This window comes from Diorhabda carinulata, chromosome 4 (assembly GCF_026250575.1).
Source record: "Diorhabda carinulata isolate Delta chromosome 4, icDioCari1.1, whole genome shotgun sequence".
Lineage (NCBI taxonomy): Eukaryota > Metazoa > Arthropoda > Insecta > Coleoptera > Chrysomelidae > Diorhabda > Diorhabda carinulata.
Window position 1 is genome coordinate 1842014 of NC_079463.1, and position 15588 is coordinate 1857601.

General features: G+C 35.4%; 1 protein-coding gene across 2 annotated transcripts in view; it reads left to right on the forward strand.

Moving 5' to 3' along the window:
* LOC130892431 (uncharacterized) overlaps positions 1 to 15005 on the forward strand; it is a 37923-nt gene extending 22918 nt beyond the window's left edge. For both annotated transcript variants that reach the window (XM_057797855.1, XM_057797854.1), the window contains exons 2-4: positions 9868 to 11108; positions 12049 to 12263; positions 13555 to 15005. In XM_057797855.1, the coding sequence (XP_057653838.1) occupies positions 9868 to 11108; positions 12049 to 12263; positions 13555 to 13750 (1652 nt within the window). In that variant the 3' untranslated portion in view covers positions 13751 to 15005. The remainder of the gene's footprint in view (positions 1 to 9867; positions 11109 to 12048; positions 12264 to 13554) is intronic.
* Positions 15006 to 15588: the final 583 nt, after the last annotated feature.

Sequence of the window (15588 nt, forward strand, 5' to 3'; positions counted from 1 at the left end):
TAGTCCAGATCAGACCCCCAGTGACTACTGATATCAAAAAATTGATCGCCGATAAGAAATTTGGCTGAAATGAAGAAGGAATTGATGAAACTGTTGAATATTTTGATGCAGAAGATAATTCCTTGTACAAGTACGGCATCGAGAAGTTAGAGAAGCGTTGGAATGATTGTATTGGAGATTATAGATGAATGAAATCGATTTAAGGCTTCAGTATTTTGGTATGAGCATGGAATATTGTTCATTAACTACCTCCAAAAGGGGGAGATTCACAAGTTGATGGCAATTATTGAAAAATTGAACGAATTACACTTCGGATTGCTTCCTCAGCCACCGTATAGTCCAGATCAGACCCCCAGTGACTACTGATATCAAAAAATTGATCGCCGATAAGAAATTTAGCTGAAATGAAGAAGGAATTGATGAAACTGTTGAATATTTTGATGCAGAAGATAATTCCTTGTACAAGTACGGCATCGAGAAGTTAAAGAAGCGTTGGAATGATTGTATTGGAGATTATAGATGAATGAAATCGATTTTTGGCGAAAAAAACGTGTTTTTCTTATTTAGTCACACGATTTGAAGGGATTTTCCAATCAAGTTAAATTAGGATGTCGATTTGACGAAGATTCAAATCCATAGACTGAACTAAATCAGCCATTTCTATGTTATTTTAACATTTGTGAAAAATTCACTCGGTTTGAAGTTGTGAAAATCTATATTTCGAAACTCTGGTAAAACAAGTTTGTTTTTCAGAAATTATGTTTAATCTAAATTGTGGATATGTATAAAATGTGTTCATCAAAGTGGATTCGGTTGTTCCTGAATTATTTTCCTGCCATAAATGCAATTTTCGAGCTTCATAATACGAGATTATTTTGTAAAATAACCGAGATTAAAGGAATGGGACGCAATGCGGGACTAATTCGTTAAAAAAGTTCAATTTGAAATAAATATTTCGCTCAAAACTATTCGAATTAACGGAAACAAGTTACTTATAATCATAATTTTCAAACTGTTTCTAATAATGAACGCTAATATTAGTAGGAAGACTTTTGAGGCATCGAAATAAGTTACAGCATCCTGATGGAGCTCTTTATATACACTACAATACACTACAAAGGTCCTTACGAGAATTAAATGTAGAAAAGAGTCCAGTCAAAAAAGCACCGAATACCAAATTAAGAGATGAAAAATAATATTTACTCCCCGTATAAAATTCGGTAAACATCGTCAGTCCACGTGGACTCATCATCTCCACTGTTTATCAATGAAAACATCGAATCGTAAGCATAAATGCATTTCTATTGGTCGAAACTGTATGTATACCATTTCTTCGAAATATTCCAACCAAAAAGTCTGCGATAAGATTATTTTGGTATGAATATTGGGTCTTTAAAGTTTAGAGAATGATTTTTCAACTTTGAACAATAATATTGAGCTTTAGAATCTACGGGATCCATTATAGAATTATAATTGGGCACCAGGAGCTACAGGATAACAAATAATGGATTTTAGTTCCTGAAGGATAACTTCTAGCATTAATATTGGCTCAGAGAACCAACAAGAATAGTTTTTGTACTAATATTGGGTCATTAGAACCCACAGGATTCGTATAAGCATAAAAATTGGGTCTCAGAAAACATGAGATTACTTTTGGTGTGAATATTGGATCTTTAAAGTTTAGAGAATGATTTTTGAGCCTACAGTATTACTTTAAACAAAAATATTGAGCTTTAGAGTCTACGGGATCAATTATAGAACTATAATTGGGCACCAGGAGCTACAGGATAACAAATAATGGATTTTAGTTCCTAAAGGATAACTTCTAGCATCAATATTGGCTCAGAGAACCCACAAGAATAGTTTTTGTATTAATATTGGGTCATTAGAATTCACAGGATTCGTATAAGCATAAAAATTGGGTCTCAGAAAACATGAGATTACTTTTGGTATGAATATTGGGTTTTTAAAGTTTAGAGAATGATTTTTGAGCCTGCAGGATTACTTTGAACAATAATATTGAGCTTTAGAGTCTACGGGATCCATTATAGAACTATAATTGGGCACCAGGAGCTACAGGATAACGAAAAATGGATGTTAGTTCCTAAAGGATAACTTCTAGCATTAATATTGGCTCAGAGAACCCACAAAAATAGTTTTTGTACTAATATTGGGTCGTTAGAACTCACAGGATCCGTATAAGCACAAAAATTGGGTCTCAGAAAACATGAGATTACTTTTGGTACGAATATCGGGTCTTTAAAGTTTAGAGAATGATTTTTTAATCTACAGGATTACTTTAAACAATAATTTTGAGCTTTAGAGCCTACAGGATCCATTTTAGAACTAAACTTGGGTCTCCAAAGGCTACAGGATAACAAATAATGGATGTTAGTTCCTGAAAAATAACTTCTAGCATCAGTATTGGCTCAGAGAACCCACAAGAATAGTTTTGGTACTAATATTGGGTCATTAGAACCCACAGGATCCGTATAAGCACAAAAATTGGGTCTCAGAAAACATGAAATTACTTTTGGTGTGAATATTGGGTCTTCAAAGTTTAGAGAATAATTTTTGAGCTTACAGGATTACTTTAAACAATAATATTGCGCTTTAGAGCCTACGGGATCATTTTCGAATTAATATTGGGTCCCCAGCGGCTACGGGATAACAAATAATGGATCTTAGAGCCTAAAGGATAACTTCTAATATGATTATGGGGTCTTAGAGTCCACAAGAAAATTTTTGGAACTAATATTGGGTAATTAGAACCTATAAGTTGCCGCGCGCTCTTTAAACAATCATATCTCCGTCAATTTTTGTATGACAGAGAAAAAACCAAATTTTTTGTTATAATTTTTGAGATATTATGAAAAGAAAGTGAAATTTTTAAAAATTGGAAATTTTTTTTTCTTAAAATCGTGATTAATTTGGAAAATATGTGTCCTAATGCACCCAAATTGCTACAATCCATTAAACTCTTCATACTTAAGTTGATTCTAGACGAAATACGATTAATTTTTTATTTTGGTGGGAATGGCACTCATGAAACCCATTGATTTAAAAAAAAAACCATTAGATGTTCCTCTTATTTGAATTACAGCTCACTCATTTTACGCGCAAAAGACTTTCAACAGTACTCATTTTAAAGCTTATTTCAAGCACTACAAAACCCCGTTTCACTAGAATGAATAAAATGTATCTGCTCGCCGCTAGATGGCATTGAATACATCGATTAAATTTCAGACGACAAAATAAAAACGGCTTTGATCTTTAATATCTCGCTTAATATTGCACTTAGAACACTTTATAAAAAACTGATTTGTACAGTTTTTTATCTGCTACAATTTTTATATTAAAAAAATTTTCGTTAAAATGCATATTTTTGGAGATATTTGCAAAAAACCGATGAAAAAAATTCCGAATTTTCAATTGCCAATAACTTGAAAAGTATTGGGTTTTTTGAAAAACTTTAAAGGACATTTTTTTCTCAAAATTAAGCATACTATCGATATACGAGGTTATTTAAAAAAGAAAACTGAGTAAAGAGGTTGTAGAACTGGTTTAAAAGTTCCAGCAGCAAAATACTCTGTCTAAATATTAATTTGTACTCATATTTGCGAAGCGCTAATCCAAACGATTTATTTACAAAATCAGCTCGAATTTATTAAGGCCGACACTGGAGTTAGTACATTTATGTTGCAATTATAAATAGTCTGACTTAATTACTGATTTTCATAGCGTTTCATGAGTGTGTACATACATATTTGTTGGTATTGTGAAGTCAAACGATGTCAACATACATTTCCAGTGTTGAATTAACGCATTTACTCTAGCACAAACAACAGGGAACATCCAATAAGTGAATTTAGTCATAACACAATTGAAATCGAAGATACCGCGTACTTTTTTTGTCACATGAACCCCTTGAGGGTATCAGCAGGAGATGTGATGTTAGTTTACAAGAATTTACGTAGATGGTTATCAAAATAAGACTTCCGTTCAAAGCCAAACACTATTTACCAGTCGGTAACCCAATATTAGTACTAAAAGAGATCCTTCTGACGCTAAGACCCATTATTTATTATTCTAAAGATCCCAAATTAATTCCAAAATTGATCCCGTAGGCTCTAAAGCTCAATATTATGGTTTAAAGTAATCCTGTAGGCTCAAAAATCATTCTCTAAGCTTTAAAGCCCCAATATTCATACCAAAAGTAATCTCATGTTTTTTGAGACCCAATTTTTGTGCTTATACGAATCCTTTATGTTCTAACGACCCAATATTAGTACAAAAACTATTCTTGTGGGTTCTCTGACCAAATACTGATGCTAGAAGTTATCCTTCAGGAACTAACATCCATTATTTGTTATCCTGTAGCTCCTGGTGCCCAATTATAGTTCTATAATGGATTCCCTGGGCTCTAGAAATCAAAATTATTGTTTAAAGTAATTCCGTAGGCTCTAAAGCTCAATATTATTGTTTAAAGTAATCCTGTAGGCTCAAAAATCATTCTCTAAGCTTTAAAGACCCAATATTCACACCAAAAGTAATCTCATGTTTTCTGAGACCCAATTTTTGTGCTTATACGAATCCTGTGAGTTCTAATGACCCAATATTAGTACCAAAACTATTCTTGTCGGTTCACTGAGCCAATATTGATGCTAGAAGTTATCCTTCAGGAACTAACATCCATTATTTGTTATCCTGTAGGTCCTGGTGCCCAATTATAGTTCTATAATGGATCCCGTAGGCTCTAAAGCTCAATATTATTGTTTAAAGTAATCCTGTAGATTAAAAAATCATTCTCTAAACTTCAAAGACCCAATATTCACACCAAAAGTAATCTCATGTTTTCTGAGACCCAATTTTTGTGCTTATACGAATCCTGTGGGTTCTAATGACCCAATATTAGTACCAAAACTATTCTTGTGGGTTCACTGAGCCAATATTGATGCTAGAAGTTATCCTTCAGGAACTAACATCCATTATTTGTTATCCTGTAGCTCCTGGTGCCCAATTATAGTTCTATAATGGATCCCGTAGGCTCTAAAGCTCAATATTTTTGTTTAAAGTAATCCTGTAGGCTCAAAAATCATTCTCTAAATTTTAAACACCAAATATTCATACCAAAAGTAACCTCACATGTTCTGACACCCAGTACTTATACCAAAATAGATCCTGCGGGCTCTTATGACTCAATATTAGCTCCGAAAATATTCTTGTAGGTTCTCTGGCCTGATATAAATGCTAGAATTTATTCTTCTCATCCTTCAGGCATTAAAATCCATTGTTTGTTATCCTGTAGCCCTTGTGGGCCCAAAATTAGTTCCAAAATTAAACCTGTAGGCTCCAAAACTCAATATTTTAGTTTGAAAAATAATCCTGACTCAATTAGTTACAAAATAATCTTCTGGGCTCTAAGACTCCATTCTAATACTTCAAGGAAGTCTGTAGAGTCTAAAATCTCGTTGTGGATTACGTATTACAAGCCAGAGAATAACCTCCAATGAGTTGGATAATTAAAACTCCTGGACTATACAAAATCCCAATCAGAAAGTTCAATACGTGAAATTAGGGTCATTGTTTTTTTGAAAACGATAAAGTAGAACATTAACCAAAGTTTGAGAAATCTTTTTAATGGAAAATGATAACAAAACGTTTTGGATTCAAACCCTATGTTTCTATTGGACGTTTGTGCAGCTCTAATCGTCTCAAAACTAGTCAATTGAATTTTTTCATCCATAATTAATGACTTTATGAACACCTTCACGATTTCTGTTAATTTCCCGTCATTTCTTAGATGTAAATAACGAAACTCAACAATCTATTTAATCCCGATTCGAAAGTAGTTCAATCGATCAATTCAATAACTGTTAACCGCATTCCGCTCTGTATATACCCTCAAGTTAATTGAAAATCCTTGGAATACAGTAATGAGTTTTTATTTTTCAAGAAAGTACATTACGTAATATCGATACCTCAGTAAAATATCGAATTATTACTATAAAATTATTTTCCAATATAGGTAAATACGAGGGTTATGCTATACATTCTTTAAACGCCGCTTGATATGATACAAGACTCAATAATTCTTGAACAAAAGCATGCGCAGATGAAGTCAAACTGATTATTTCAAGCAAGAACTCGCTCTTGAAAAAATCCTGAAGAAAACTAAACTCGAGATAACTAAGGAACCGTCGGCAAGAGATCGGAAACTAATTTTTCCCTGGAACTGCAACTTATACGCAATTAAAATAGAAAAAATCGGCTGAACTAGACCTAGAGACCTAAAAATCATGCTACAAACAAATAACGATCATTTGGGCAGCGTTTTTCCCTCCTACAGATCCCTAGAAATATCGCCCCTTCACCTGGTGAGCATTTTCAGATCCTGCTATATTCCCGAGCAATGGAAAGAGGTCCATCAGCCTCACCAGTTCACTACTGTCCATACCTTTACATTGAAAGGGCTTTTGACAATACCCACTTTGTTATCTGCCGGTCACTCGAGAGACGTGGCGTCAAACTCTGTCTCAATGTTGAGTGTCTGTCTGTAATAACCAGGAGTTGCCTGCAGGGCGGATTCTCTTCTCCAGCCCCGTGGTATCTGGTCGTTGACAATTTGATCACTAACCTAAATATGACGTCCTTTGCACGGGAAAGGACGCCCCAGTCTCGAAAAACCTTAAGACAAGAGCCCTGCGACTAGTGGGCATGAGGTGGCTATTGGAGGGCTAAGGATTAACCCAGGAAACGCAACACAGGTAATATTCCAAGGATTTGGAACCAAAAAGCATTGATCACTAACCTAAATATGACGTCCTTTGCAAGGGAAAGGACGTCCCAGTCTCGAAAAACTTTAAGACAAGGGCCCTGCGACTAGTGGGCATGAGGTGGCAATTGGAGGGCTAAGGATTAACCCAGGAAACGCAACACAGGTAATATTCCAAGGATTTGGAACCAAAAAGCATTGATCACTAACCTAAATATGACGTCCTTTGCAAGGGAAAGGACGCCCCAGTCTCTAAAAACTTTAAGACAAGGGCCCTGCGACTAGTGGGCATGAGGTGGCAATCGGGGGCTAAGGATCAACCCAGGAAACGCAACACAGGTAATATTCCAAGGATTTGGAACCAAAAAGCATTGATCACTAACCTAAATATGACGTCCTTTGCAAGGGAAAGGACGTCCCAGTCTCGAAAAACTTTAAGACAAGGGCCCTGGGACTAGTGGGCATGAGGTGGCAATTGGAGGGCTAAGGATTAACCCAGGAAACGCAACACAGGTAATATTCCAAGGATTTGGAACCAAAAAGCATTGATCACTAACCTAAATATGACGTCCTTTGCAAGGGAAAGGACGTCCCAGTCTCGAAAAACTTTAAGACAAGGGCCCTGCGACTAGTGGGCATGAGGTGGCAATTGGAGGGCTAAGGATTAACCCAGGAAACGCAACACAGGTAATATTCCAAGGATTTGGAACCAAAAAGCATTGATCACTAACCTAAATATGACGTCCTTTGCAAGGGAAAGGACGCCCCAGTCTCGAAAAACTTTAAGACAAGGGCCCTGCGACTAGTGGGCATGAGGTGGCAATTGGAGGGCTAAGGATTAACCCAGGAAACGCAACACAGGTAATATTCCAAGGATTTGGAACCAAAAAGCATTGATCACTAACCTAAATATGACGTCCTTTGCAAGGGAAAGGACGTCTCAGTCTCGAAAAACTTTAAGACAAGGGCCCTGCGACTAGTGGGCATGAGGTGGCAATTGGAGGACTAAGGATTAACCCAGGAAACGCAACACAGGTAATATTCTAAGGATTTGGAACCAAAAAGCATTGATCACTAACCTAAATATGACGTCCTTTGCAAGGGAAAGGACGCCCCAGTCTCGAAAAACTTTAAGACAAGGGCCCTGCGACTAGTGGGCATGAGGTGGCAATTGGAGGGCTAAGGATTAACCCAGGAAACGCAACACAGGTAATATTCCAAGGATTTGGAACCAAAAAGCATTGATCACTAACCTAAATATGACGTCCTTTGCAAGGGAAAGGACGCCCCAGTCTCGAAAAACTTTAAGACAAGGGCCCTGCGACTAGTGGGCATGAGGTGGCAATTGGAGGGCTAAGGATTAACCCAGGAAACGCAACACAGGTAATATTCCAAGGATTTGGAACCAAAAAGCATTGATCACTAACCTAAATATGACGTCCTTTGCAAGGGAAAGGACGCCCCAGTCTCGAAAAACTTTAAGACAAGGGCCCTGCGACTAGTGGGCATGAGGTGGCAATCGGAAAGGCTAAGGATTAACTCAGGAAACGCAAGATAAGATCCCAGGGGTTGGAGATACTCCCAAAAAAGCATTTGGGAGTATCTGTGTCTTAGCAGTGTTACGAAACTTGCAGCTTGAAGCTGTGAATGTTTTTTTAGGTTAAAGAATGACACTTGGCCAAATCAGGCGAATAAGGTGGATGTTGTAACGCGAAAATTGAACGATTTAGAAGCTGTAGGTAAACGTTTTAACGTGTACCGGTATTGGCAACTTTTGGAAATCGTTATCAGTCATTTTTGGAACGAATTTTTCCATTTTTGGCGAATATTTCGGAAAGAGAAAACTTTCCGAAACGAAAGGCGCCTGTAAAATCGTTTTTATCACAAAGTTTTTAGTTCGAATTCACAAATTCGTTGTGATCAACTCAATTTCAATTAGTCCAATGATATTTAGGTAAACTATATTGGAACGTGTCAGTTGGAAATTTGCATATACAATTAGACGTGTATTTACGTGTAAATTTAAATCGGGTGTGCTCCAAGTGATGATCATTGGATTTAAACTGAAAATCACGATTCCCATGGACGCAATCTAATTGTGTTTAACATGGATTACTTGTTTCAGCTTCTGTTCTGTTTAACGTGTTTATTATCACGTGTTATTGTGTATTTTATCAAAACCGGAACTGTTTCTACACGAGGCGAATACGAATTTGAAATTTTGTTTGCTCTATAACCTGCGAATAGTTTTTGAATAATAATTATCGTAGAATAAAATATATACGGTATTTATTATCCAGATGGATATCCAAAAAGTAATTAATTAATCTTCGTAAAAATTTTCTCGAAACAGCTCAAACCATTTTCCACCCCTTATAACCCCATCGTGGACGAAACTACAACCTTGTATTTTTAATAACCAAACAAGTATTTAATAAACACGATATATTTCAAATTTCATTCAATTTGGAACAGTAGTTTGAGAATTATAACTAATCAAAGTTTCTTAATTTCGACACCCGCCGACTGACATATCATCGAAACTTTAAGGCACTTCTAGTAGACGTAGAAGCTTCAAATTTTGAATACAATTAGTGTAATATCATTTCAGTTTTATAGACGCATAAATCCTATGAAAAAAAATAATATAAACGATTGAATGTTAATGGTATAGTGCGAAAAGTACATTACATTTAATAAATAACATGTTTAAGAGCTTGATACGATTAAAACTACATTCGAAATTATCAATTGAGGTTATGTTTATCGCGAATAATGTCCCAAGTTATAAATATACACAAAATATGCGTAAAATAGACTAAGAAGCATCCAGCGTCAAAAAATTTAACATCAAAGCACGAAAAACTGTTGTTGGTAATTAACTAACTCTAACCTAGATTTTGGAACGTCTTCGTCCACTATTTTACTTTAGATTTCTACAAGTTTTGATGATACAGGGGGTTCTAGTAAAGTCGCAATGCTAGTAATAATTCTAGTTGTACTATTGATACAAATATTGATAATACAAATTTGCCATTACGGCAATTATTATTATAATAGTATCTGATTTCATAAAATATTTTTTGTTGCAGTTCGTATTCATCGATCTATCGAAATAACGACAATACACCATGACAAACCGGAAACAGCCACCATACATATCGCGTCGTCGATGGAGAGCAATTCCACCGGACAGGATCTGAATAAAATACCATTAAGTCAATCGGAACGTCACAAACGACTCCTTCCTTACATTAATTTCTACAAGTCTCAACCTAATAACCGGATCGTATACGAAAAACCGCCGAAAGGAAGTTACACACTTCACCGAGAGCAACGGCCGAATAATAACGCCAAATTTAACCCATTTACCGAAAGTAATTTAGCACCTGGACCGTTCAAACCGATTCTACCTCGAATAATCAACGTTCAATACGTTCCTACAAATCAAAACAAAATCCCCAATTTCGGTGAAATATACGACAAGTTGTCCCAGTTGAAATTATCGCAAAACCGAAGACCAAGTTATATTCAAATAAAACGACCGATATCGCAACAAAACTTTCTATCAAAACCGCAAATTTATAATAAGCAGAAACTAATCCAACCCTCAAAAACCACAGTAGAAACTTACACGCCGAGAAACGTCGATATACCGAGTGAACAAGATTATCAATTTTCAAATTTATATTCGGATAATAAACCGTACGTAAATCAACAAATAGCCGTAGAAATCCCACAATCTAGTATAGATATTCAAGAAAACTATAACGGATACTTGTATCAAGATCGTAAGAAACCTTTCATCATCGTTTCCGCTAATAATCGGGACGAAACTAGTAAAGAAATCTACGTGAGACCAATAAACAATCAATATCAATCACCGACTCAATACCAAACTGATCTAAATCCCAATTACGAACCGTTTCCCGAGTATAAACACACCCCGATGCAACCAGATTATCCCAACGCGAAAAATCCTATCAATTTATCCGCCATTTTGAAATATCTACAAGCTGTCAACGCCTTACCGAAAACCCTCACTTCCGATAACATCGATAATAGCATAAAAACTTTGGTTAACATTTTGAATACGTTAAAAAAACAGCAAAAGTTGACGAAACCCGAATATACCGATGAAATTGAAAACGAAGCAGATCTGTATCATCCTAATTACATCAGTGATTTGTATCCGGAAGATACCGAAGAAGGAGGAACGCCCGGGAAACCCGGAGTTGATTATCCGGCTCTATCTACCATACCTCGTACTAGTTTTAATTGTAAAACTCAGAGATATAAAGGATTTTTTGGAGATCCTGATACCAACTGTCAAGTAAGTATAATCAGTATAATATTACATCATTCAAAGAGTCGTTTAAGCGACACACACTTTACGCTGTCAATGTCAAATCCATATGACGTTTAACTTGTCAAAAAAAAGTGACAGCCATTTGAGTTAATCTACTTTTTTGGATGGGTTTGAAACAAACAAACACAGTCGATTAAAAACAACAACGTCTTGATGATTTGGAGCCATATTTTTTGACTCGTAGCCGGCGAACCACGTTCTGAGAGCTGAGAAGGTTACGGCTTCACCATAAACAACGCACCTATTCACAAATCGATAGCAGTGATAGTTAAATTGAAGAATAACACTTCGAATTGCTTCTTCATCCACCGTATAGTCCAGATTTAGTAGCCCAGTGGCTACTAGCTATTTATGGCGATTTTGGCCAAAAAAACGTGTTTCTTACAACTTTTGACATGTTAATAGGCCTAAATCGGTTTTTTCTGATTTATAATTAGATTTTTTTATAGTTTACATCTCAAACCGACTAAAAATCTGTTTCAACATAAAAAATTAATATTTCCGTAGTTTTTACACCTCAAAAATGCGTAGTGCATCGGCAGGTATTCTCTAAAAAAGTCCATAGGTGTTAAATCGGGACTGCGTGGAGGCCAAATCATGTCATCTCTCCTGGATATCAATTAGCCAGCCACGAGCTCGCGGCAGAGGTCTGTATGAAGTAACTCCTGTTGGAACCATGTTCTTTGGTTACAATTATTGAAGTTTTGTAGCCCAACATCTGTACATAACGCTCTGAATTCAAATTTGCGTCACCTGTCATCTTCAAAAAAAGGCCTTTGATTCGTAATAGCTTTATAATGTTGGGGAGGTCTAATAGTGAATTCCGAAGGGTCTCTGGTCAAAATCAAGTTTGAAAAAACTGTAGACTACACTTATTTATTCAAATCGATACTGTATTTTTCAGGTTTGGCACTATTGCGATTTGAATGGAGGACAAGCTTCGTTTCTTTGCCCCAATGGAACGATTTTTAGTCAAGTAGCTTTGACTTGCGATTGGTGGTACAACGTTAAATGCGCGTCTACGCCCCAATTATACGTGTTGAACGAGAGACTCTACAAATATATCATCCCCCTATCGCCGAAATTTCCCGAGGATTATACAGGACCCCTAGTTGACAAGTAAGAAACTTCAACAAGCTTCAAATTCAATGTTTTCGAATGAAATTGTTGTTAGGGAATTGTTGAAAATGTTGTAGGGGTGTTTTGGGGAGTTTTTGGGGAGTCTACTCCAGCGCATTAACCGAAACGGAGAAACCCCATAAGGGATTGGTTGAAAATCAGGGTTTTCTTCTATTATGGTGATGTTATTCACCATGTTTGGGTTCCAAAGTGTCCAACGGTCAAATACTGCTTGGTACCTACGTGAAGTAATATTAGATCGATTAAAAGTTGATAAGAATCCCTAACGCGACTGATGAACTGGTTACTAGCTTCCGCTTGGTTTTAAACAAGTCTCGAAACTCAATTTTTTGAAACTACTTGTCTTCTAGATTGGTATAAATGTCGTGCAAGATCCATCAAAATTACTTTCAGACCAGTCCAAAAAGATATTGGGATATGTGGGGAAGGTGTGCTCTAGATTAGATAGAGGCCATTCTGGAGCACGGAACCAGATTTAATTCACTAAATTCATTCAAATTTATAATCTAAAGAAATGACCAGAATCAAAGCATTTGGAGGTAATCCACAGATACGTTCTCAAATTTCCAAATGTAAATGATAATTTTTCTTTTACGTGTGGACCAAATAAGACCTTAAGCACCAAATTTTGATATTTTACGTATAAATATTACATCAGACCAAACTCCGCCATTTTTACCGATATAAACTTTGCATCTTTCTAAGGCGTGTTATGTCTGTTCAAAGGCTCATCTCTGTGCTACAGAAAGTGTCCATAAAATTTTGTACTGCGTGAATAATTTAAATTTTGTACACCAATATGTAATTAACGACTCTGACCAATTAAAATTTTTTAACACTACATACTTGATTCTATTTGAGAGAGGTCGTTCAAATCAGACGGACGGAAGACTGAACTGAGACTGACATATGATATCTCGTCCGACGGGAGCGCCATTCTGGTCAAATTTTGAATTATAATTTACCGTCTACGAGCGGATAGTTTTTAAGCTAAGCTCCCATATGAGATGGTTCTTCTTACCTCTATGTCTAATAATCTCTGGGGTCTAAAATATCCCCATAAGATTCACACACAATTAAATCTGCAACACTATGTCATATGTTACGATCAGTTCGTTATTTCCATAGACAAATCGGTCAAACGCTGAAACTAGTCATCGTAAAAACTACCGGCCAAACTTCTAACTATAAAGAAGTAGATTATAACCTATATGTGATATAAATGAAGGTCTTATTTGGTTCCTTGATAAAGATGATTCATGATTTCCAGATATTTAGCACTGAAATTTCAAGAAATGGAAGATAAAATGAAAAAGGAGAAGAAAGGGAAAGAGGATAAGACGAAACCAGAGAAAGGGGAGCATCAGGAAAGCGAAAAGGAAGACGTCGGGAAAGTGGTTAAACTTAATGCGCCTTTACATAAAGAAACTTTGGAAACAGTGGAAAATGATAATGGAAAAGAATAAATATTCTAATTTTATGAAAACTAAATAATCGAAAATATTTATTTTGTTAGCCGTGGTAAGATTTACGCTTGAAATTGTAAATTATACAATTATACACTCATTTAATTGGTAAAAATATATTATTCAAAATATATTGTTCATTATCGTAATGATGACCCTGTATATCACAGAATAATGTTAAAATGTGAAGCCTTTAACTCTTTACAGCATCATTTGATGTGTTCGTACTACGAAACGTTTTTATATCTCTTCAGACAACTAGGAGGTTGGTCTCAAAAGTATTCGCGCATCCCAAAAAACCGACGACCTCATTTGGTCCACCACTGCGATGCTGGTGTCACAGAAGAAGCATTTGCACCCAGAATAGAATCTAGTTCAGCATTTATATCGGTTAAAATGATGCCTTTCACTATTAATGGCTGCCAAAACAATACAAAACAACATGGCGTCTTCAAACCTGTCAGTCAGTAGTATTTTCAAGCAACTACCGCCATCTCTAGATCAGACCAGGTACTTCTGGGACCATCCTACGTGTCTGAGCTCCAGTACAAAGGTTGCTATTTGTATTAATGATTTTCGACGTACTTTTACCAGCTATCGACGCAAAACGTCGTCTTTTAGTTTTGGAAATCATTGATTACGCGATTTTTTTCGACAAAATGAAGTCATTAGATTCTAAATCATATCTATATGGTGGATGGCCTACCAACTCGATATTAAATTTCTCAATAAAGAGCGTTTACTCAATTCTTCGACATTTTATGACTCATCGCAAAAAAAAACGATCTCAAAGTGTTTTTTTATATTAGAAACGAACCCCTGGTTTTTAATTAATAGTGAAATATCTGATAATTTCACTAAAATATTTCATAGTATTGGTTAAGTAACAAAAAGATGTTGATGACACCTTAAAATACCTCTATTTAAAAACCAATCACTAGAAGTTATCAAAAATAGCCTTTGAAGAACATTTTAGACAGTCTTCAAAGATTTAGCGTTTGAATTCACGCCCAAATAAAAAACTGTTTAGTTATGTTGAACAACGTGAAGTTTGCAACGGAAATATTAGTGACAGTCAGACGTAGACAATGTTGCCAAAGCTAAAAATATAAATAGCAACCTTACATCGAGACGAATATGAATTATAATATTTTTTGTTATTATTTATATATAAATGTGTTGTAAATAAAGTTTTTTTTATTTTATTTTTGTTGAAAAAGTGAGTGTTATGAAAAATAAAGGATTGATTCTGCGATATTATGGTTTCATTTAACAAGAAACTCCTTTTAAATACGGCCCCTTTCAATGATTATATCCGCTCGACAACAGAAATCCTAATTACCTAAAAATAATTAATGTTCATAACTCTAAAAGTTGTCTATAAAGTCTATAAAAGAATCCGAAGAAATAGATCTTTAGTGCTGTATTCGGATTGCCATCATATAAAAAGGATGAGCCTACTGAGTAGACAGCCACCTATACGTCTTCTTCTTATACGTCATCCTACCAATCATTCTTCTCCTATAGAATAATTAAATAATAATTATCCTAACTTTGATTACATTATCATTTTTCGACTCAAACTTCACATTTGTCTATGAAATACTGATTTAAATGTTTCGTAATGAACTTCTATTTAATGTACCTACCAATTTAGTAATTTTTTTATGGACAATGCGTTATACCATTCGCGATAGAAAGTAAATATATCCAAAAGTAAAATAAATACTGAAATATTTAACCTTTATAACTTTCAAAAGTTTACGTATGCTTCCTAAAACAACAAATGAATAGTTGATTGAAATTATTAAACTTTAAAAAACCATAATAATAAATAT